Source organism: Pelophylax lessonae (genome assembly GCF_965119305.1).
Source record: "Pelophylax lessonae genome assembly, chromosome: 4".
Lineage (NCBI taxonomy): Eukaryota > Metazoa > Chordata > Amphibia > Anura > Ranidae > Pelophylax > Pelophylax lessonae.
Genome location: NC_138771.1, coordinates 222,187,997 through 222,213,131, shown reverse-complemented (window position 1 = coordinate 222,213,131; position 25,135 = coordinate 222,187,997). Strand labels below are relative to the sequence as shown.

General features: G+C 43.2%; 1 protein-coding gene across 5 annotated transcripts in view; it reads left to right on the top strand.

Annotated features, from left to right (window-relative positions):
* The window catches only part of PTPRZ1 (protein tyrosine phosphatase receptor type Z1), a 343,724-nt gene that overhangs the window by 139,715 nt on the left and 178,874 nt on the right, over positions 1 to 25,135 (top strand). For all 5 annotated transcript variants that reach the window (XM_082256061.1, XM_082256065.1, XM_082256064.1 and 2 more), the window contains exons 3-5: positions 9,951 to 10,127; positions 18,212 to 18,363; positions 20,512 to 20,607. In XM_082256061.1, the coding sequence (XP_082112187.1) occupies positions 9,951 to 10,127; positions 18,212 to 18,363; positions 20,512 to 20,607 (425 nt within the window). The remainder of the gene's footprint in view (positions 1 to 9,950; positions 10,128 to 18,211; positions 18,364 to 20,511; positions 20,608 to 25,135) is intronic.

The following is a 25,135-nucleotide window of genomic DNA, read 5'->3' as shown; positions in this document are numbered from 1 at the left end:
GGTCTTCAGCCCAGGTTATGAGCTGGAGCATGCCCTTAAGGGAGGCTTGTTTGAAGTTGTTGCTGACTGGGTTTTTCCTGGTGCACAAGGGGGTTTGAGCAAGGTTCCCCTGCTTCCCTGGGGGTTGGTGACTAGGGCAGGGATGCCCCTGGGCTCCCTGCTGCAGTTGTTAGGCTGGGGGAGCAGATGGTTTGGCATTCGTGGGGGCGCGCCTCACACGACTGGTTTCGCCCCATATTTTGCAGGCTACTGGTCGGTAGCTATGTTGGGCCGCCCTAGTGAGGGTGGCTGAAGCCACTACCCTCCAATTGGGCATCCACAAAAATATAGGCCACGGCTTGTGGCCTACTAGGCGGAGGCGGTCCCAGTGAGCCTGGCTGGGATAAGTGCACTTGCGCCTGGACATCCACACAAATTGAGGCCGCGGTTTGCGGCCAACCAGGCCATACAGCCAGCTTGGCACCTCCCTTGGAAGGGGTAGCTCTGTGGGAGCAGTTTAATTTGTAAAGGCAACCATGCCACTATTATTGTGGAGGGCACCTATCCCTTTTAGCGCTGTGGGACCATCAGGATACCCTGCATGCGCGTCTAGGTCACATCGGCTGGCCCCTTTTACGAGGGGTATTTCCTATTGTGCGGGCTTCTATGTAGGGACCAGTAGGTGGTCCATTTGTAGACCCTGGGCAGACGCCCCCCTTGTGGGATTGCACTCCCCTGATTGTTATGTTTTTCCAGTGACCTTAGTATATTGCGTCCATCGCCCTCCCTTGCCTCATCTGTCCATCAGATCCTGAATCTGTTTCGGCCTCTGCGGACACGAGTCACCCTACTGGGTCTGCGTCCACTCACCCTGAGTGCTCAGACATTGAGTACGTTTCCTCTGCTCCTCTAGCTGTGCATGAAAAGGCACTGGTGGATGCACTGATTGTGTCAGAACGTGAAATTTTAAACATGGTGGAGATGCTGTGTCCCTTTTGGCACCACAGGTTCTCCACTGTGGCGGGGGTGTTCCCCTTTCCTGCTTACTTTGACAACATTGTCACATAACAGTGGGGTTTTCCAAAACACCCTCTTGTGGTCCCTAAGCGTTTTGCTATGCGGTATCCTTATAAGGATTCCCTGCTTAAAAAGTGGACGGTCCCACCTGTAGTGGACTCTTTGGTTTCCAGGGTAAATAAAGCTACCTTAATTCCAGTTGAGGAGTCCTTGGTCTTTAAAGATCCAATTGATAGGAGAGGGGAGGCTCTGATTCATACAGTATTTACTATTGCCCTGGTGTCGTAAACTCTACAGTTTATCTGTAAAGCCTCTTTGGGTGTGGCTTCTTTTGATTTTAGGCTGTCTGTATCAGCAGTGGTCCTTCGGCGTCTTATCTGGCTGACAATGCTGGTCTAAGAAGGCCTTATCTGATCTCCCCTTTGTGGGGGATCACCTGTTTGAAGCTTCCTTGGATGGCATTATTAAGGGTCTCACAGGGGGAGTACTCTTCTTCCGCAGGCTACTGAGGACAAAGATCCCCATTGTAGACCAGGGCCATTCTTCTCACTGGAGGTTTTAAGAGGACCTGGTCTGGCAAGCCACGAGCGGCTCTTCCAGACCTACGTACAAGGCTTCCTCTGCATGAAGGGTTGCCCTCACCCATATCAGAGGTGGGGGGACGTCTTTGCTGATTTACGAATCCGTAGACCTCTCTGGTACAGGTCATGTTGGTCCATGAAGTCATTCGATCTGGCTACAAGATCGAGTTTCGGTCTTTTATTCCAGAAAGGTTCTTCCCTTCCAACCTTCACTTGTCCCCAGATCGCTTACCGGGTCACTTTGGGGCAGTGCAAGACTTCTTACTTTATGGTGTATTGTCCCGGTTCTGGCATCTAAATGTTTTCAGGGGTTTTACTCAAACCTGTTCACAGTTCCCTGAAAGGAAGGCAAGGTACGTCCAATTCTGGACCTCAAGGCGCTAAACTGTTCTGTGTGGGTACAGAAGTTCCGAATGTAGTTCATTCGAACAGTAGTGCCATCCCTACATCTGGGGGTTTTTCTCGCTTCTATCGACAGCAAGGATGCCTACCCTCACATTTAAATTTTCCTCCACTTTGCCGTCAGCGAGGAGAATTTTCAGTTTGTGGCGTTTACCTTTGGTCCCGCCTCCGCTGATCAGGTCTTCACAAAGCTACGGCCCCGGTGCTAGCATTGTTGCGTCAGCGAAGTATCACAGTACTGGGGTACCTGGACAATCTTCTAGGAGAGTCTCTGACTGCTCTGATGGACATATTGGAGATTACTCTGCGATCTCTGAGGGAGTTTGGTTGGATTCTGAACCTTCAGAAGTCTGCTTTGGTTCCGTCCACAAAACTGGACTATCTGGATAGATTCGGCCTCAGCCAGAGTGTTGCTTCCTCTGGAAAAACTCCAGAAACTGCAGGAGGCATTTCAGCTTCTGTTGTACAAGCAGACGGTCATCCCTCCGGGCTTGCATGCAGGTGCTGGGCCTGATGGTGTCTACCTTTAAGGCAGTTCCATTTGCACAGTTCCACAGGAGATCTCTGCAAAAAGAGATTCTGGTGAAATGGGACAAGGATCCGCAGTCTCTAGAGGTGGCTTTGTTCTCCGGCACTTCAACAGGGAAATCCTTCTCCCCCTGTATTGGGCGGTTGTTACCACAGATGGGGAGGCGTCCTTGGCACAGCTTGTGCTCAGGAGTACTGGAACTCCGAGCAATTGGACTTTGTCTGGATCATTGGACACATTGTCTTCAGGCGTGTCCGGTACGATTTCAATCAGACAATGCCAGGCCTATGTCAATCACTATGGGGGCACGAAAAGTGTCCTGGTGGATCCGGAAGTAGCCAGCATTCTAAGGTGAGCAGAACGATAGCTTTAGCCCTCTCTGCTGTACACATTCCATGGAGCGTATAGTGGTTTGTGGCATAGTCTCGGGATCCTCTGCACGACGCTGCAGACGCATTAGTGGCTCTTTGGCGTCAGTATCGTCTGATTTATGCGTTTCCCCCCTCTCAAACTTCTGCCAAGACTCCTGGCAGAAAAAAGGTGGCCTTTTTTGGTGGCTATTACTTCTACGTGCAGGGTGTCGGAGCTGGCAGTGTTGTCTTGACATTCACCTTACCTGTTGGTTTACAAAGCTAAGGTGGTTCTTCATCCCTGTCCGTTGTTCCTTCCACAGGTCATCTCTGATTTCCATTTGAATAAAGGCATTGTGTTGCCCTCCCTATGTCCCAGGCCTAAACATCCTAAGGAAATTGCTCTGCAATCCCCTGGATCTGGTTGGGGCAATCAGGGTGTACTTGGCAGCTACTGAGTCTTTTAGGCAGTCAGACTTAATATTTGTACTCATGGTTAGACCTCAAAAAGGGTTGACCGTTTCTGCTGCGACCATTTCCAGATGGATCAGACAGATAGTGATTCAGGCCTATTCAATTAGGGGTCAGATTCCTCCTTTCCCTGTTAGGGCACACTCTACTCAGGCACTTAGTGCCTCCTGGTCCTTCCGTCATTAGGCATCAGTGAGGCAGATTTACAAGACGCCATCTGGTCGTCTCTGCACACTTTTACAAAGTTTTATAAATTGTATGTGTTAGCATCTGCGGATGCTTCTTTTGGCTGCAGAGTTTTGCAGGCTGCTGTTTAGAGGACCTGGTCCTCTTTGAGGGTGTATTGTTTTTTTCAGGTGAGCTCCAGTTGTTTTGGTTGAGCTCCATGTTACCTGGTTGGCTATGGTTAGCCTTGGGAATTTTTTTCTGCTGTTTTCCCACTCCTCATGTTTAAAATTGCTTTGGGACATCCCAATGGTTAAGAAGAATCAGAAGCTGTGTCCGTCAATGAACGAAAGAGAAAATGGGATTTTTGACTTACCGTAAAATCCATTTCTCTGATGTTCATTGAGGGACACAGCACCCACCCCTCTGTGGATTTGGCTTTCTTCTGACACTGCTTGTAACAAAACTGAGTGCCTATGGTGTAGGTGTATACCCCGGGACTGACCATAGGCATAGTCAAGCTTTTTCCTGCCTAGTGTCCTACTCCTACTAGGTGGCAGTATAACCCAATGGTTAAGAAGAATCAGGAGCTGAGCTAACATATATATATATATATATATATATATATATATATATATATATATATATATATATATATATATATTATATACAGTATCTCACAAAAGTCAGTACACCCCTCACATTTTTTGTAAATATTTTATTATACAGTATCTTTTCATTTGACAACACTTAAGAAATGTCACTTCGTTACAATGTAAAGTAGTGAGTGTACAGCTTGTATAACAGTGTAAACTCGCTGTCCCCTCAAAATAACTCAACACACAGCCATTAATGTCTAAACCGCTGGCAAATAAAGTGAGTACACCCCAAAGTTAAAAAGTACAAACTGGGCCCAAAGTGTCAAAATTTGGTTTGGCCACCACTATTTTCCAGCATTGCCTTAACCTTCTTGGGCATGGAGTTCACCAGAGCTTCACAGGTTGCCACTGGAGTCCTCTTTCACTCTTCCATGAAGACATCACAGAGCTGGTGGATGTTAGAGACCTTGTGCTCCTCCACCTTCTGTTTGAGGATGCCCCACAGATGCTCAATAGGGTTTAGATCTGGAGACGTGCTTGGCCAGGTGTGTTTGGGGTCGTTACCATGTTGGAAAACTAAAGATATGGTGTAGTGAGTCCTGCGCTGTCTAAACTAGAGCGATTGCAGGGGTTTAAAGGAGACCCCAGATGCTGCTAGTACCGGAACTGGTGACCAAACAGTGTAAGATATATAAACGGTGGGGGGTACTGCGCTTCTGGGTAGGTGAACAATATTAAATAAATAAATAAACTATATCTGGTGTGTGTGCCTATCACAATATATATAGAAGAGAACTATACCATATAAATTAAGTCCATATTCATAGTAAACAATTTAAAATAAAAATAAAAGTGCAATACTCTAAAAACCACTTAATGTGCTGATGATGCTTTAGTGACAAATAAGGTGCTCGAGTGCATATATATAAAACCAAAGTGTCCTCAGTGCTTCACAAACATATTATATAACGGTCTGGGTGTAAACAAAGTCCAAAATAAATAAAAAAATGAATAAACAGATGTGTTCAAGTGGGTAAGTTAAGTCCACAGGTGCTACTCCTTCACCAAACACCGTGCTGCAAATAGTGGGGTGCTTCTCCTTATCCCCTCAGGGTGTTCTAGCCGCTCACCTTAAAGACTAAGGGTAAAAAGCCTTATCACTAATCCAGGGGGCTCCTCTCCACTTATATGCCGTACTCCACTAGGGTCAGATATCTGGGCTGCTGCGGATGATTTGGCTCCCTCTCCCTCTCCAGACTCTCCGCAGTCACAATGGCTCTCAAAACAGAATACTCAAAATAGTGCAGTATGTCTGGATAACGGGTACTTTATTAAAATATCATTAAAACTACTCACATTTGCTGAGTACACAAAGCGCAAAAAGGATAGTGTCGGAGTGGGATCGCAGTCCTCACTTCCGCGATGTGCGTCACTTCCGGTCCGAACGTCCCTACGCGTTACGCCACTTCCGCGTCACGTGGCTTCTTCAGGGGTACTACCGCACAGTTTATTTATTTATTTAATATTGTTCACCTACCCAGAAGCGCAGTACCCCCCACCGTTTATACATGTTGGAAAACTGCCCTGCAGCCCAATCTCTGAAGGGAGGGGATCATGCTCTGCTTCAGTATGTCACAGTACATGTTGGCATTCATAGTTCCCTCAATAAACTGTAGCTCCCCAATGCTGGCAGCACTCATGCAGCCCCAGACCATGGCACTTTCACCACCATGCTTGACTTTAGGCAAGACACACTTGTCTTTGTTCTCCTCACCTGGTTGCCGCCACACACGCTTGACACCATCTGAACCAAATAAGTTTATCTTGGACTCATCAGACCACAGGACATGGTTCCAGTAATCCATGTCCTTAGTCTGCTTGTCTTCAGCAAACTGTTTGCGGGTTTCTTGTGCATCAGCGTTAGAAGAGGCTTCCTTCTGGGACGACAGTCATGCAGACCAATTTGATGCTGTGTGCTGCATATGGTCTGAGCACTGACAGGCTGCCCCCCCCACCCTTTCAACTTCTGCAGCAATGCTGGCAGGACTCATACGTCTATTTCCCAAAACAACCTCTGGATATGATGCTGGGCGTGTGCACTCAACTTCTTTGGTCGACCATGGCAAGTCCTGTTCTGAGTGAAACCTGTCCTGTTAAACCGCTGTATGGTCTTGGCCACCGTGCTGCAGCTCTGTTTCAGGGTCTTGGCAATCTTCTTATAGCCTAGGCCATCTTTATGTAGATAAAGATGGGAGAAGCCTGCGCTGTCACCACCCGTGGTCCGCGCTGCAGAGCGGCCACGACTGAGATTGTATTCGCCTTTCAAATTCAACTTTAATTAGCAAGAGTTAGAGCAGTATTTGCAAGGAAATATACTGCCTGAAATTCTGGAGAACAACATCACTCCCCATCTGATTTGTGATATACTTACCTCTGGTAAGAGTCTCTATATACTTCACATCGGGTGGAAGAGTGAAAGGTTGGGATCTTTCTCTGTTTTATCACACTGGCTGTTGTCATCTATTCAAGTGTATGACATCTTTGAAGTTGGTAAGGGCATTACCTCCCTATCACACATTCGTTTGCATTGTGCACTGTTTATCATAATTTTTGTATTATGCACCATTTTATCAGGTAACACCTTGTTATCACAGTGTTTTCTTTTTGGTTAACATACACTGTTTATATCTAGCGCACCTATTTATTGCATATTACATCTTTATGTAGAGCAACAATTCTTTCAATTTTTTCAGATCCTCAGAGAGTTCTTTGCAATGAGGTGCCATGTTGAACTTCCAGTGACCAGTATGAGAGAGTGAGACCGATAACACCAAATTTAACACACCTGCTCCCCATTCACACCTGAGACCTTGTAACACTAACGAGTCACATGACACCGGGGAGAGAAAATGGCTAATTGGGCCCAATTGGGACATTTTGACTTAAGGGTGTACTCACTTTTATTGCCAGTGGTTAAGACAATAATGGTTGTGTGCTGAGTTATTTTGAGGGGACAACAAATTTACACTGTTATACAATTATACAAGCTGTACACACACTATTTTACATTGTAACAAAGTGTCATTTTTTTCTTCAGTGTTGTCACATGAAAAAGATATAATAAAATATTTACAAAAATGTGAGGGGTGTACTCACTTTGTGAGATACTGTGTATATATATATATATATATATATATATATATATATATATATATATAGCAGAGGCCCAATAGAATAATATGATGGGTGTTGCAATTTTTTATGTCACATGGTATTTGCGCAGCTTTTTTTTTTTACAAATGCAATTTTTTGGGAAAAAATACACTTTAATGAATTTAATTGCACACAAGCACAATATAATACATATTTTTTTTTTTTCTAAAATCTAAAAGATGATGTTATGCTGAGTAAATAGATACCAACCATGTCATGCTTTAAAATTGCATGCGCTAGTGAAATTGCGGCAAACTTTGGTGCTTAAAATTCTCCATAGGCAATGCTTTAAATGCATTTATAGGTTACCAGATTAGAGATACACAGTAGTTCTGGTGGTAGACTTATTGCTCTCACTCTGACATTTGCGAGTGATTTTTGGATTAACTTTATTTCTATCATGAGGGATGAACAACATGGGCCATGTAAAACCTCTTACGAGTATTCTTTAATAAAAAAATATTGCATTGTACTCGCCAGCAAAAATGGAGTAATTTCTGGTGAGAGCTGGGTGGACAGCAGAATGGAACGCAGTGCGAGCTGGCGTGTGACATCACCAATGGTTTCAGAGCATGCACATGGTCGTACAGAGCATGCGTGCTCCTTTCTTAAGTGTCACACTTGAGTACACGCTACACCGTGGCTTTAAACCTTCTAGACTGGACACATAGACCTCCCTGCTGCTGGATTGTCACCCTTAGATGAGCCTTTATTTCTGTTCCCCATGTGAGTTTTTATTTGGCTTATTGCTCTATTTATGTACATTAAAATATTACACTTAGAGGGGCTCTTCTGTCTTCCTTTTTATGCTATATCCAGAGTCAGCTTCACTCCAGAGGAGAGCTGTGCCCTAGTGTATATTGACTATCCACAGCCTTTCTTACAAGTCACCTTGATTTGAAACGGACATTGTAATGGACTTAATGTACCTCTGACATTGTTTTTTTATATCTTGAGCGCTAGTTTTCACTAGTTCATTCAGGGCCTTCTGACTATACACAGGCTGCATTGGGCATGATCAGAGCATCAGTGGAGCTCCTCGGCCCTGCCCCCTTCTTGCTAGATTGAGAATATGTACCTAGTCGCTCGACAGTGCCCTTTTTTGGTGCGGGCCCCAATTTGCAAGCAGCTGCTTTGGGCTGCTCAAGAGGCAGCTGCTTTGAGCCCAGGGCAGCTGCCCCTTTTGCCCCACGTTAAAGACAGCCCTGGCCATGGCCATCAAGAGTAAAGGCAGAAAATAATGGTAGCGTTTACTTCCTGGAATCCATCTGCCCTTAGGTGAGGTATGCAGGCCGGAGGGTGTGCTTAGCTGAGAAAACCCTGTCTCCCCTCCTGAACACTCCTGGGATGTATGAGCTAGGGCAGTGATGGCGAACCTTGGCACCCCAGTTGTTTTGGAACTACATTTCCCATTATGCTCATGCACTCTGCAGTGTAGTTGAGCATCATGGGAAATGTAGTTTCAAAACATCTGGGGTGCCAAGGTTTTCCATCACTGACCTAGGGGTAAAGGATAAGGGTTAAGGACCCTTTCACACAGGCGGACCGTTCAGATCCGCCTGTTCGTTTTTTTGGCGGATCTGAATGGATGCCCCATGCATCTCTATGGGGCATCGGATGTCAGCGGAGACATGTCCGCTGACATCCGATCCGTCAAATCTGGACAGATGGAAACCCTATTTTCCATCCAGCGGATGGGATCGGATGAGAACGGACAGACGGTCCGTTCCCATCCGATTCCCCCATAGAGAACAGCAAGACCTGACAGCTCTGTCTCCGCACACAGCACGGAGACACAGCGGCTCCCTCTTCTTTCTGATATAGCTGTTACTCTGTTTAACACCATGGGGGGACAGCTACAGAGAGCAGCTGCAGCCAGTGTTTCTCTCACTCTCCTTTCTTAGCTAAGCACCTGGTTACATTTTTTTGGTAAGTGTACTTTTTAATGCAGAGCACAAATCTGGAAACATGAAAATATCGCAAAACTATATTCTATTTCTACATCCTCATCAACCACTAAGATTTCAGAAGCTCTATGGTGCTAAAGTTAATAAAAAAAAGTATAAGCAGTAAACTTAAATATTTGACAAAAGGCACTATAACAATAAAAAACTGAGTTTTTCAGTAACTCTTTATTTGTGTAGCCCATTCTAAAACAAAAGAGAAACCAGACTTGCATCTGGTAGCAGATGTCACTGATATACGTATAAATAGATTTTATTTACAATAAAATAGGAAAACATAATTTTACAAAATTAAATTATTAGAAATGCTGAGATTTTTTTCCAAAGGCATGTTTACATATCTCCCCCCATAATTTACCTCTATTTTGCTTCTCAGACTATAGGGCCACAGGGTTATGTTGGGGAGCCCCGTAGATATATTATTAAATCTGCCCATCATTTAAATCACCAAGTGTGTCTTTCCAGTGGTCACCTATACTCTTTTTTTGCATTAGTATGTGTTGTATAAGGATTGTTCACTTTCTGTGGAGAAAAGGAACTGCCCCTTTAGTGATCAGGGCGAGGGACTACCATAGAATCACCACCAAACTGGCTGCAATGCTATCAAAAATATTGAGATTTATGTAAATTGTTATTCTAATGTATATATTTATGCCATTTTTTAATTTGGTTTTTTACAGAAAGCTTTAACCAAACAAATTGGATGAAAAAATATCCAGCATGCAATGGTGCCAGACAATCTCCCATCAATATCGATGAGAATCTCACACAGCTGAACATGAATCTTAAGAAACTAACTTTTCAAGGCTGGGAGCAAGTGTCCAATCATACTTTAATTCGCAATACAGGAAAAACAGGTAAGCTTGATTTTTTCTTGATGTTTCACTACACTATGAAGATTACAGTTATTATCTCCATGGAATGCGAAGAGAGTCTGCAGTTTTCAACTTACACATTAGATGTATAATTCTATTTTGCCTTGGAGGCTTTGCACCTTCAAGCTGCATAACCCAAAATTATCTAAAAGTTACACGAAGACAATTTAATTGCATGCTTCACCTTGTATTGGTGTCTTTGAGTCTGCTACATGTATAGATGGGGATCAGGAAAATTTCAGGTAGTAGCAGTCCTATTTTAACTGTATTACTGTATATGTGTTTTAGTAGGAGGGAAGAATGAGTTTAATCTCCAGTGAAGCTCCCTCTTTTAGCATTTATTTAAAAAGAATGCAAATGGTTTTATAAACTTTTATTGTTGAGAATAATTTGGGAAAATAGTGACTTGTGTGTAGTTAGTTGATTTGTTGAAGGACATTGTCAGTACATTAATCCCCCGAAATCATTCACTGAAGGGTATTTTTATTGAAGAGTTCAGACCCATTCACCTGCCTGTAAAATCATCACATGAAGTTATATGCCTTTAGAAATTTCCTCTAATCGCAAATAAACACAGGTTTGACACTTTCAGTGTGAATGGGGCCTAATTGAGCTAAGCTGCATAAAAACTTGTAATTGTAAAGCCTGGTACACACTATCAGTTTTTTTTTTTTCGTTCAACACAGGAAAAAAACTGGCGGCTTCAGACAGAGCTGCTGTACTACCAGCCCTATGTTAGTACAACTATCTCCCCCCACTGAGTTATTGTTATCTGACAGCCCCCCCCCCCCCCCCCGCCAGAATACTCCTATTGGCGAAACGGCTGCTGATTTTCTAGCATGCTCGAACGACAGAAGCTGGCCAAACAAACGGCTTCTGTTAAACCGGCCAAGCGGCCATCTTCTGTCAGACCAGCTGCCTTACACACAGACCGAATGTCAGACGGTTTTTATTGAACCGGCCGATCTCACCCGACATTGGACCCGTGTGTTCTAGGCTTAAGTTATCTGGAGCTAGTGATTGGATTTATTCACATTAAGTTTCTCAAGTCTTCTTTGTAGCTGGTTTTCTGTCAGCCACAGAGGTTCCTATGGCAAAAGGTCATTGTTAGTGCTGTTACTTTCACACTTCTTTGATCCAGACTCTAGTGCTCTGTCTTTTCCTCCGTGTGCGGTCATCAGCTTTCAGCCTATCATGGAGGAAGCACCGTCTTAAAGGGCTAGCTTGGGTACCTCTCTGTGCTCCCTCGCCCCCATCCCACCTCTCAGACTTCTATAGAACAGAACAGAGTGAAGTTTTCTGGCTGTATGCTACGGATCTGATAGGCAGAGACTGCACTGTGTGTGTTGGAAAAAGAGCGCGCACACACATAACAGAACAGTGCAGCATCACTGTGAGGATGAGAACTGTGAGAAGGAGGGGAGTGAATTTGTGAAAAGAGGTGAGAACTGTAAAGAGTGGAATACAGAGGTGGCTGTGAATAGGGATGGGGGGTATGGGGGGTGTGGGGGGGGGCACAGAGGTGGTTGTGGATGGGGGGGTACAGGGGTGGCTGTGAACAGGGGGGTTACAGAGGTGGCTGTGGACAAGGGAGTTTACAGAGCTGGCTGTGGATAGGGGGGTACAGAAGTGTCTGTGAACAGGGGGGATACAGAGGTGGCTGTGAACAGGGGGGGGTACAGAGGCGGGTGAGGGGTTACTGAGGTGGCCGTGGACATAGGAGGGGTACAGAGGTGGCTGTGGACAAGGGGGAGTACAAAGGTGGCTGTGGACAGAGGTGGCTGTGGACAGTGAGGGGTACAGAGGTGGCTGTGGACAGTAGGGATTACAGAGGTGGCTGTGGACAGGGGGGTACAGAGGTGGCTGGGGGGTACAGAGATGGCTATGGATGGTGGGGGGTGCAGAGGTGTCTGTGGATGGGGGGGGGGGTTACAGAGATGACTGTAGACAGAGGATACAGAGATGGTAGGGAGATACAGAGGTGGCTGTGGAGGTTGGCAGGGGGGTAGAGAGGTGGCTGTGGAGGGTGGCAGGGGGGTACAGGGGTGTATGTGGCTGGGGGGGTACAGAGGTGGCTGCAGATGATGGGGGATACAGAGGTGGCTGTGAACGGAGGGGTAAAGAGGTGGCTGGGGAGCGGGGGGGTACAGAGGTGGCTGTGGACAGGGGGGGTACAGAAGTGGCTGTGGATAGGGGGGTACAGAGGTGGCTGTGGATGGGGGTACAGAGGTGGCTGTGGCCAGGGCGGGTACAGAGATTGCTGTGAACAGAGGATACAGAGGTTGGGGGGCTAAAGAGGTGGCTCTGGAGGGGGGGTACAGAGGTGGCTGTGGACAGGGGGGAGGATACTGAGGAGGCTGTGGATGGGGGGATACAGAGGTGGCTGTGGTACAGAAGAGGTGGCTGTGGAAGGGGGGGGGGGTTCAGAGGTGGCTGTGGACAGGAGGGAGGATACAGAGGTGACTGTGGACAGGGGGGAGGTACAGAGGTTGCTATGGACAGGGGAGGATACAGAGGTGGCTGTGGACAGGGGGGGATACAGAGGTGGCTGTGGATGGAGGATACAGAGGTGGCTGTGGACAGGGAGGGTACAGAGGTGGCTGTGTACAAGAGGGGGGGCACATAGGTGGCTGTGGACAAGGGGGATACAGAGGTGGCTCTGGATGAAAGATACAGAGGAGGCTGTGGATAGGGGGATACAGAGGTGGCTGTGGACGGGGGGGGGGGGGGAGGATACAGAGGTGGCTGTGGATACGGGGGTACAAAGTGTGTGTTTGTTTTTTGGGATTTTAGGGTGGAGATCGAAATTGCATGGGGGGGCCCAAGAAAATGCTTGCTCAGGGTCCAAACAATATTAAAGATGGCCCTGGCTCAGTGTTCAAGCAACACCTCCACACGCTAGCAGCTGGACTCCTGTGTTCTCTTCTAGTGTTTTCCTGTGCCTCCAGTGATCCCCAGAATTTCCTAGTGTCTCCCGTGTCCCAGCCTGCTTCCAGCCGTTTGTTCCCAACGTGTCCCTGCCTGCTTCCAGCTACGTGATCTCAATGGTCCCTACTCTGTATCCTGCTTGTGTCACTCTGTGCACTCCTGCCTGCATCCACTCCCATCAATTCCTTCATCCCCGTGGCTCCCTTTGCACTTCTTTCTGTTACTTGCTTCTATGCACCAGTCTCCTGTGAGCACCAGCCAGCCTCCTTACCAGCACCTGTGCACTCCCAGCCAGGGTGTCTCCTCTGTGTATCTGTATATTTCCATGCACTCTTGCTATTTCTCCTGGTCTTACTATTTCTACTTTGATACCTTCTGCTTTGTGAATTCCATGCGCAGTAGGAAACCAGCAGTGAAGCCTGAAGGCTTCGCTGTCGGTTTCCCTTACTTACAATGGTGGCGCCTGCACTGAAGTCGATTGTTGAATCGGCTCTGGGTGCTGACATTGCAGGATCCCTGGACAGGTAAGTGTCCTTATATTAAAAGTCAGCAGCTACAGTGTTTGTAGCTGCTGACTTTATTTTTTTTCCATACTGGAGCTTCTCTTTAACACTAGAATTTAGCCACATGAGTTTTTTTCTTTGTTTTTATTTTTTTTAATTTTTTTTAGCTTTCAATATTTTTTTTATTAATTTCACAACATACCATTACAAGACATTACAATAACCAAAAAAAACAACATATACATAACCAAAAAAGATGGTGTTCCCAGAGTTTACACATTGCATTACCCTTCACATACCCTAAGTCCCGGTTCACATTTGTGCGATGCGGGAACGCTGCGAATATGCAGCGTGATCCCGCATCGCATCCGCACCTCTGGCAGTTCACGCTGCCATATGCGATACGCAGGGGGTATCAATTAAAAGTTAAGATCGCACTAGTGTGAACCACTATGCGATCCTGCTGCGGATAAAAAAAAGCCTCATGTGCGAGTTTAGTGCGGATGCGGTGCGAATTCAGCCATACAAAGTGTACCGTAAATTAGTGAATTATTATATTAATTGGTGATTAACTGAGAGGTGTATTACAAAAAAAAGGGGGGGGGAGGAAAGGGAGGTAAAAAAAGGGCAAAAGGATTGATAAGATTTATAGGGAAGATGAAACCTAATTCCATACTCATATTTTCACCAAAGTATCCTCCTCTTCTAAAAATCTCCTCTCCCCAGAGGGGTTTTCATTGCCCATGTACCTCATATATGTTGAGTCTGTTTAAAATTAAACAAACTTCCCCAAATCCCAAAAAATCTCATTCCAGAGTTATTATGTAAACATATTAGTTCTTCCAAAAGCCTGGTTCTATCTACTTCCCTAAACAATTCCTGTATCGTCTGTATTTTCTATTGTTTCCAATATTTCGGGATTAATACTTTTGCTGTATTTAACAAGTATGGGATGATGGTCGTCCTATATTTCCTCTTGGATTCATGTGTAGCATGAAATAAACATTATCCATTTTCTACATTACTGATGTTTTTAATTACACTCAACACTTCCTCCCAGTATGGCTGGATCAAAGAACATCCCCACCATGTATGGGCCTGGGTTCCCTCACCCCCGCATTCCCTCCAACACAGAGGCAATAGATTTCAATCAATCCTATGTAATTTCGATGGAACATAATACCACTTCATTAATAATTTATAATTCATTTCCTTTATCCACGTATCCATTGAAGTGGAGTGTACCAAAGCTATAACCTTATATTTTAGTTCCTCTGATAATGTTTGGTTCAGTTCACGTTCTCAACCCCCCAAGAGACCCGCTGGGCCAGAGTCCAATTGGGATATCATTATATATACTAGAGATCCCCTGTTTGCTGATTCCCCCCTAGTCCACAAGTTTCTCCCAAGGGCTAAGCTCATGAATCAAACGCAATGGTTTAGGGAAAGTCTCCACAAAATGTTGGAGTTGTCTGTACCTCCAAACATCCCAAGGCGAAATCCCATATCTATTAGGAATTCCTGAAGAGTACAGAGGCCGTTCCCATTCAAGACGTCCTTCAGTCTTAGACAATCTGCCAGGGTCCATTTCAGGAGCGACTTATTCTCCTTACCCGGAGGGAAATCATTTGAACCCGATAGAGGCATTAGAGGGCTGTTATATTGCCATTGCTCATTTTTGAGAAGCTTATCCCAGGATCTTAAAGTTTCCATTGTAATCGCAGCCAAATCCTTTTCAAAACCTCTGTACTGCCTCGGAAGCCAGATTTTCTGGCCCAAGATTGAATTACTCATGCCCTCCTCCAACTGCACCCATTTCTTCTGAGAGGAACAGCCACATGAGTTTAATTGTTGTTCTTTTATGTTTGCTACCCAGTGAAATACAATAACTAATGGACTTGTTTAATACATCTTTAAAACACTCCCACTTGCCTTGTGTGCTCTTTTTAATTAATCATTTGTTGCATTCTCGTTCTCGTTAAAAAATATTGCCTCTTAAATTCACTTTTAGATTGCTCTTCACATACATGCATACCTCCAACTCTTCTGCCAATTCTCTCCCTCTGAAATAAAGTGTACTCCTTGAAATTCGCAGCCCAGCCGTGTGAGCTGTCCAACCAGGTTTCTGACATTTTTGCAAAGTCAAAGACCTTCTTGAATAACAGATGTTCTAGTTCATCCATTTTGTTTTGGCAGGCTTAACACACCTTTTAATTTTCTATTAGCATTTAATATTTTATTACTCATTTTTGAGCTTTTACTTGATTCATCAACTCTTTTTGTATTGGATATACAGTAGGTAGTGCAATTTCTCTGCTGTCTAGTGTGAGCCCTGCTCTCCCATTATTCCATATCCTATTCCCCTATAGTCACTTGCTCTACAGTATATATGGTATATACTGCTTCTGATCCCTTTTTCCCCAAATCCTAGTTTAAATGCTTCTACGGCCTTCTTCCCCAGCAGAGCGGCACCCTCTGTTGGTCCCCGGTGTTCTTTCGTTTTTACCTAACAATCATTTCCTTTGATTTTTTTGTAACCTTATTCTCTGGAGTTCCTAATACTATAAAATAAAGAGGGTACTACATACTGCATAAAGGGTGATGCAATAATCAATGTGTTCTTCACAGTAATACAGGCTAACCTTAAAATACCCCCTCCCCCAGGGAATCTTGAAACCTTACAGTAACCAGCAAAGACAATGCCTTGCATGAATACTGGGAAATGTTATTTTAACAAAAGTGGACTTGAATAGAGCCTTTTTTTGCCTTTTTATTACCTGACTTTGTCATTGAAAAGTTCTAAAGGTAAATCAAAATTGTTTTGTGTCAGGGATTTCTGTGTTATTTTTTACTGTCACGGCAAGGTGGATAAGTGACATTTGTGTGTTTTAATAATGGCCATTGATGTTCTCACAAGCTTTTGATTTACATACAGTATAACGACAAAATGTGAGACTGTTTGCTTTTACCAATATTATTTATTCGCAATGTAGTGGCAAGTAAGAGTGATATAGACACGTGGTATTAATTACTAGAAGGCTTTACACTATATATGATGAATCAGTCTTTCTCAACCTTTTTACCCAAAAGGAACCTTTCCAAAAATTTGGAGGTGTCGGGGAAAATAATAGACTATATTGCATTCTTTCACAGGCTATTTGATCATCTGTGCTTTATTTACTTGTTCGTAAAAAGGCTGTCAGTGCAGACTCATCTGGGCTTCTACTGCACTGCCAACAGCAGTGAGCCCCATTATAAAGAAACATGGAGATCTAGATAGCCAAACATTTTTAAAACATTTCTCAGATTTCTGAGAAAAACATTCCATTATATAAATACATCCCAACATATTGAACTAGAAAAGCATGAGGTACATGCTGTATTAAATGTGTATTAATCTGGCTGTTTCATCAAATGTATCACCCTTTGTGAATGCCTGGCAAAGATATATGATTTAAGTCAGACCATGTTTGTTACCTTCTTGTGACTTTCGGGGAAAGGGGAAAATGAGGTTAATACTGTGTTTGGTATAACAACCCCCCCCCCCCCCCCCCACCCTCCAACCCTATTTGCTTCACACAGTTTGGGATTTGTTAGGTCTCATTATCATCAGAGGTGGACTTTAAAGCCGGTCTCCGGTGAAAACAAAAATCCTCCTCTACACTACAAAGGTAAAATGCTTATTTAGGTCTAGGGCAGTGGTCCTCAACCCTGGCCTACAGGGCACACTAACAGGCCAGATTTTCAAGATAACTGAAATACATCCCAGGTGATATCATTTGCTGCTCAGTGATTGCAGTACTCTAGTCCGCATCTCCCCAAGGTAATACCTAAAATCTGGCCTGTTAGTGGGCCCTGTAGGCCAGGGTTGAGGCCCACTGGTCTAGGGTACCTGGAAAAAGCACTTTTACTTACCTGCTCCCCCAGCAGCCAGTGCTCACCTCTTCTTCTTTATGCTTCAGTATTGGACTGCCTGTAGGTGTCCTCACATCCAAATCATAGCTATTGACTCTGCATTATACATGATGACATCAGAAGATCTGCAACTGCCGGACTGTAGGGGAGAAGAGGCTGCAAGGACTTATCTAGCAGCATTGAGGGAGCCTGCTGTAGCAGTGAATCCAGAAAGTAAAAGTGCTTTTTCTGGTTCCCTAGACCTAATGAGCATTAAACCCTTGCAGTGTGGGGGCAGACTCACACCAAGAGAGGATTTTTGTTTTTCCCAAAGTTCAGCTTTAAAGTTAGAGCAGAAATCAAATTCAGGAACGATGTGCCCTTGGTAACAAAGTTAAATCAAGACCATAACACCAAATATAAGTAAATTGTTGGCTAGAAAAGGGAAAAGAAGACACCAAAAAAGTTCCTGCATTTAGTTGACAGGACTTCTTTAAACATTGCTTAAATGTGGCCAAAGCTAACCTCAAAGTATATGATATGATTTAGCAAAAAAAAAAACCTAATCTACCCAGAGTCCAAAAAACACATTTTCTAATAAATAGGGTCAGGGATGATACTTAAATACACACTTTAAAAATATTCTGGCAGTGTTTTCATATTTTGTGATATAAACCTTTGATTATGCTTCTGCATAACCAAACCTATGCCTTATTTTTACCAATTATTTTTTTCTTTCAGTGGAAATTAACTTGACAGGAGATTATTATCTTAGTGGTGGTGCCTTAGATACAGCATACAAAGCAAGCAAGATACATTTTCACTGGGGAAAATGCAATGCTACTTCAGAGGGTTCAGAGCACAGTTTGGAAGGACAAAAATTCCCCTTGGAGGTAATGCATTATATTCCTATTCTGTGTGTGTGTGCGTGTGTGTGTGTGTGTTTCTGAAATAAAATTAAGTAGGAAATGTAATTAAAAATTAGTGCTTCATGTGGTTGTTAATGACCATATCAACCAAGCTTCCTGTAAATGCCCGGTTTGATAAAATGCTCAGTGCCATGAAGTACATCTGGTTCCCAAGTAAAACTAGTCTAAGTATGAGTGACTATAAACTAAACCTAAAGACGTTTGTCATATTGGGTAGAGCAAGCAGGCACTTCTAATGCCTCGTACACACGCAACGATTATCGGCCGACCGATCGGTTGACTTTTGTCCAGTGTTGTTGTGTTGGTTGAAATGTGCTCTAGACTGCACACAAATTTTCTCGGCCAACAAAAACCAACTTCAGAAGTGATGTCATGTGCTGGTTTACTTTCGTGTGTTTTTTCTTCTCTGAGCATGCCCAGTCTTGCTCATCAGATTTTTGTCCGCCGAAATCTGTACTGACTGACGGAAAATCTGCCGTTGTGTTGACGGCCAACAAAAATTTTATAGCATGCAGACCAGATTTTGTTCGGCCGAAAAGTCGGAGTCGGTTGTCGGAAGCATCATACTAACAAGCCGAAAATCTGCCGATCGGACGTTGGCCAAAAATTCACGGCCAACAATCGCTGCGTGTGTACGAGGCAAAAGTCTACGTGGCTGCTTAAAGCACTCTATATAACTGTATTTTCGAATATGAAGTCACTGGTTACTACAGAGGCATAGACAATCCCCTGTCTTGGATAAAATAATATTTATGGAGGGTCACCAGTTATTCATGCAATGATTTCTGCAGTATGATGGCACTGTAGCAACTTTTGTTTAACAGACACAACATTCCCATTCAATTCTAAAAATTAGGAATGAAGAATGAAGGCAGACTATTTAACTGCAGTTCTTATCTAATGTTCAGACTTTATGTTTATAAGTTTTCAGCCCTTCTATCTATGAGTTGCTTTTAAAAACTAGAAAACATTAAAGGAAAACAAGATTAAAATAACTGAGAACAGAAAGAATACAGATTATGTTTTTTATTAGTACTCCATTGGCTGCTATATAAAAAAGTATGGATGTAAGCTGTTGTGATGCAATATAAGAAAATGCAAATGAAAGAAAACATAATGGTTTTGTTCATGTGAAAAAAGATCACAAATCCATCAGATACTGAAGAAAGAAACATCAATGTGCATACTTCTAAAGAATGGGCATGAGTTATGTTTTTTTTCTTTCAGTTTTATTAAAAATATCCATCACTGCTTTGTCTGAGCAACAATCACTGAAAAACCATAGCTATTGTGACATTTCTTCCCAATTCAGATGATATTTTAACTGATACAATAATATCAGGGCTCGTTTTATTTCTGGGGAAAAATAATGATCTTTAAAGCCAAATACTGATTTATGCACATTTTCCAACATAGTTCCAATAACTGCCATTATGAACAGTCTTTCAAATCCTGTACTACACGAATAATGTTCAAATTAATCTCATAGGTACCAAGCAATGGGTGGGCTATGACCAGCATAAAAGCATAAATCTATCGATGGCAACATAACAATGCTCATATTGACAGCATTCTATTAGCATAGATAAGAACCAATGGCTTTTCTTGCCAATATATGGATAACAATGTTGTTATTCATATAAAAATACTATTAGTCATGTTAGAATGGCGCTGTGCATTTTCTTGTTAAAAGCCTTTACAAATGAATACAGATCTTGATTGCTTCTTGTTTGCAAGGGACAATGTAGGTGGCACTTAGTGAAAGGTTACATTTCATGGCATTGCTAATATGCACTCCATTGCCAATTGTTTGTATTGCAGTGTGCAAGGATAGACTCTATGCTAATGCACGGTTAGAACACTACCTGATAATGTCTATTTGATGTATAAAAAGCCCTCTTAATGTTGTGTGAACCACATAATAACAATTATAGAGGCCCACAGCAGGTTCAGGATTTTTGTGAATCATTTTAGTAAATAGGCTTCCTGCAGCTTAAAGTTCCATTTGTTTGTTTAGCTTTTTAAAAAGTACTTTTGCAGTTAAGATGTAGAAACCCACTTTTTTATTTTAAAGTTCACTGCTTAAATGCTATGTTTTATTCATGGTTACAGATGCAAATCTTCTGCTTTAACACTAACCAGTTTGACAGTTTGGATGATGCAATAAAAGGAAATGGAAAAGTGAAAGCTTTATCTGTTTTATTTAAGGTAAGGGCATAATTTTAATTATTAGATTTGTTAATGTACAGACTAAACAACAAGATTCTATTCTCATGATTTTTCAGCATTAACCTTTTTTTTTTTTGCAAGTTATTGAGATTAAAGCGGATCTTCACTGCATCTGAGCAGCACAAACCAAAAACGCTAACTAATTAATTTTTAATATTCAAAGCAAACTCCTCTATCCATCCATGTCTCCATGCTTTATTTTGTTGAGAAATTACTTTGAAAAAAAAACCCTAGCATTTCTGGCTGTGGCCATCTTGAGTAAGGGCTAATGATTAATGCAGCATTTACTTCCTATAATCCATCTGTCCTTAGCTCAAGCATGCATGCAGGAGACGGTGCTTAGCTTAAAAAACCCTCTGTCCTCTCCTCCCTTCCTGAAGACTCCTTGATTATTTAAAAAGTAACCCAGTTGTCGACCATCCTGAAGACTCCTGGGATGTATGACATAATTTGCCTAGGCAAAAAAACAGGAAGTAACTGAACTGAAATGTAAAAAGAAAAAGTTTAAAACAAGTAAATATGATATACTTTTCTATCTATTTACTAACGCTAGCAACATGAGGATTACAAATAATCAATGTTGATTGGGAGAGTGAAGTTCTACTTTAATATGCTGCAAAAGAAGGTACTACAACTAATGGTTAAATCAATCAGTACCCATAGGGAAAAAGGATCCCCACATAAAGAACAGTGTTTGGGGTATATTTCTGATGAGCATCACAAGAGCACCCAACAGCATGAGGAAGATGGTCCCATTTCCAATACGCAGAGTTTGTTATACCTCAGTTACATTTCTTTGCCCAGTTCTGGAGACATCACTTGCAAAAATAATTATTGATAAACAGTTCAGAGTTGAGTTCAGAGATGGACAACAAAAAGTGTGCAAAGTCGGAGGGATAAAACATAACAGAAGAGACGCAGTAACTTTTAGCAAGTCTTTCCCAAAATACCGCTAGCCAATTCCATGTCCTTCAAATAGTACTTAACAACACTCCTCCTGTTTTCAATGGTGCATTTCATTCCATTACACATGCCACTGTTAGGGGGCTTTTCCACCAAAAAAAGGCTGGCCCATCATCTACCTCCTTGCTGCCTTTTTTAGAACAGGCTGGACATTTAAATTGTGCTCATCCTAGTGGCTGAGCTCACCTAGAGAAAGAGAGAGCACACTGTGCACATGTGGAGTTATAACAGCCCAATGTGCCAGCTAGAGGGCTCACATTTCCAGTGTTCAGCCAGGCCTGAAGACAGCAGGGCAGGATCTAGGGGCCAGCGGTTTTTGTGGACCCCCCCAACAGCTGCATGTGTAATAGGAGGACATATGCAATTTAAAACAGGAGGAGCTCTGATATGTACTATTCAGAGGATAAGGAAATGCATTGGGGGATTTTGGGAAAATCTTGCCAAAGGTGAACCTACATTTTAACCACGTGCCAACCAGCCGCCGTAGTTATACGGCGGCAGGTCGGCCCTGTTGCGCAAAACCTGTACATCGTTCGTGTAGCGGATAGTGGGGCGCACGCGCATGCGCCACTTGGCTACAGGAGGAGCTAATCAGCGGGTCCGCCGGGCACCAGCGATTGCCATGGAGACAGAATGGCGGTCTGCGCATGTAAACAAGGCAGACCGCTGTTCTGTCAATGGTGAACACAGGGATCCTGTGTTCCTCCTATTTAGGAACACAGGTCTCTAATATACACTTATTGGGATTTTTTTTACAAAAAATATGTAGCATAATACATATTAGCCTAAATTGATGAAAAATTCTTGTTTTTTTTTTTTCTTCAGAGTTGTCGCTCTTTTTTTGTATATGGCGCAAAAAAAAAAAAAAAACGCAAATACCAACAAAAGAAAGCTCTATTTGTGGGAAAAAAAGGACATTGATTTTTTTTTTGGGTACAGCGTCGCACAACCGCGCAATTGTCAGTTAAAATAGCGCACTGCCGTATCGCAAAAAATGGCCTGGTCATTAAGGGGGTAAAACCTTCCGGTCCTTGAGTGGTTAAATACACTAAGGGTATAAATACGTTTCAAGAGGGAGGGCAGGATTTTCAATATCAAGATGAGTTGAAGAGTACTGGTTTAGGACCTTAAACTAGCAGGAGAAAAGTTTAAAAAACCCTTGAGAAGTATTACTTTACCAAAAGCGTAGTTGAGTTTTGGAACAAACTTTCAACAGCGAAAGTGGGGATGATTTGCTAAAAGCAAATGGGCTTATATACAGTATATTTTTATAAGATTAAAACTACCTGTGTAATTTAGCTGTAGACATAGGCCCTTTTTAATGCTCTCTGTAGAAAATCTTTGTATGTAAACTGTAAAATATTTTCTGATTGCCTAGCACTGGCTACCAGCTTATGACTGACCATGAAGCCAGCCAATCAGAAGTAAGCATGCTTCAGTTCACAACTTTGGCCATGGCACTAGTGCTGTGCTGTTTTTTTTTTTTTTTGTTTTTTTGTTTTTTTTTTTGATAAATTATGCAGCTATCACATTTAAGGTATGGTTAACTGTAGTATTATCATTTTTTGTTCTTGGGTTTATATGCTTTAAGTAAGATACTGTACTGTAAACAAACACAGTTGTAATGCTGTAGGGCTTTGTACAGCAAACCCATAGCATAAAACAAACAAAGCAACTGCTCATCTGAGCAACTAACTAAACTCAGGTCTGTTACTGACTAGCATTGTGCCCCCTAATGGGTTTGCAAAACAAACAGGCAGTACTTGTGTCTTTTTAGTATCCTGTCAGCAGTCAGCCTTTTCATTTAGCCACTGTCACACTTACCCCTAACACAGGTGCTTAGACACTATAGCTGGCTACTGTGTTCTTAACCTATAGCAGCCCCCTTTCCCATAAGGCAAGCAGGCCTATTGGTACTCGGTTGCACCCAGGACTTATACACAATGCTATAGTGCTTGGCTACCACGCCAGGGCAGGCCCAAACAGAGCAAAGCAAACAGGTACTTGTGGTTGGCAGAAAAGCAGTTCAATGACAGTCCAGGTAAAAGGCAGGCAGAGTTCAGAGAATAGTCGTTATCCGGCCCAAGGTCATACACAGGGAAATCCAATCTAGCAGAGCAGACAAACTGGGAGCTTGGAAAAATGACCCTTACAGACAATCTGTAGATCTGGCACAGGACCATTAGGCTTGGCAAAGGTCAGGGGATAAGGGAGGTCAGGTTGGTAAGCAGGTGACATGTCACTGGAGTCAAGCTGTATACCTAAAACACAAGCTGGATGCAGAGCGGCTTGAAGAAAAGGTCGAAGGCCCCACCTGGCTGAATGAAACAGTCTATCGGAAGGATGGATGAAATTTCCTTAATAGGCTTAAGTGGATGTAGCTGCAGTAGGGTGAGGCCAGGTTACTGAAAGTCCTGAATAAGAAAAAGCAGGAGGCTCAATTGGCACCAGAACCAGAATAACTGGTGCAAAGGCAGACTGGACAACATCATTAGGTGAAGAGGCAGACTGGACCGCATAGAGGCAGCAGAATTTGAGGACAAGTTAGCCTGGATGTGTGTCCAATGGTGTTTAGGAACAGGCAAAGGTAGGTATAATCCAAATGGCTTGACTTTTGAGGAATTATAGAAAGCATAGGTCTTGCAATCCTTTACATAAGAACAGGAGTCCTTATTGAGAGAGGGCCACCAAAGCCTGCTAGAAGCCAAAGAAAATGTTTTAGTAATCCCTGGGTGCCTGGCCATCTTAGATTCATGTGCTTCTGAAAGCACTTTATGCCTAAAGGTGGAGAGGAACAAACAGCTTTCCAGGGGGTAGATTGGGCAAAACACAAGACTGAGCCTTTAGCCCAAAAGGTCAGAGGAAAAGGCCCCCATTACTTGTGCTGAAGGTTGGATATTGTGAAACTCAGGGGAAGTTTCCAAACAGATCTTTAAGGCTGCGAAACAGCAGGTAAGTTTGGCATCTGGGAGGAAAAAATTCAAACTATGGCAATTGGCTGGAGTGGTGACCTGTAGATGATTCAATAAATGTGTCAGTGTCTTTTTCTACAACAGAGTCATATAAAGACAAATGGTTATGCAAACTGAAGTCACACTTGGAAAAATTGTCATGATCAGGGTCCGAATAGGACTGTAATAAAGGCACATGACTGGTACTGGCCAAAAAAGAGTTACAAATGGGCAACTGGTAAGCAGTTTAAATGCAGTTCTGGATGGAGGTCTAGGACCAGGACCTAATTCCCCCTGTAGCCCCATCTATGTGAGAGTTATGGAGTATAAGCCAAGGATAACGTAAAATAAGGGATAGGCAAGAGATGTTAGAAAATGATTGTCTCCCTATGAAATTCCCTAATGGTCAGAGTAAAAGGTACAGTGTACAAGATATCCAGGTCCATGGACAAGGGAGAGTTATCAACAGCTAAGACTGAAAAGGGTCTGTGCACAATAGTCAAGGGAATCTGTAGATGGCGTTCTAGGTCCCTATCGATGAAATTACTAGCAACGCCAGAATCTATGAAAGCTGAGAGGTGATGAGAAAACTT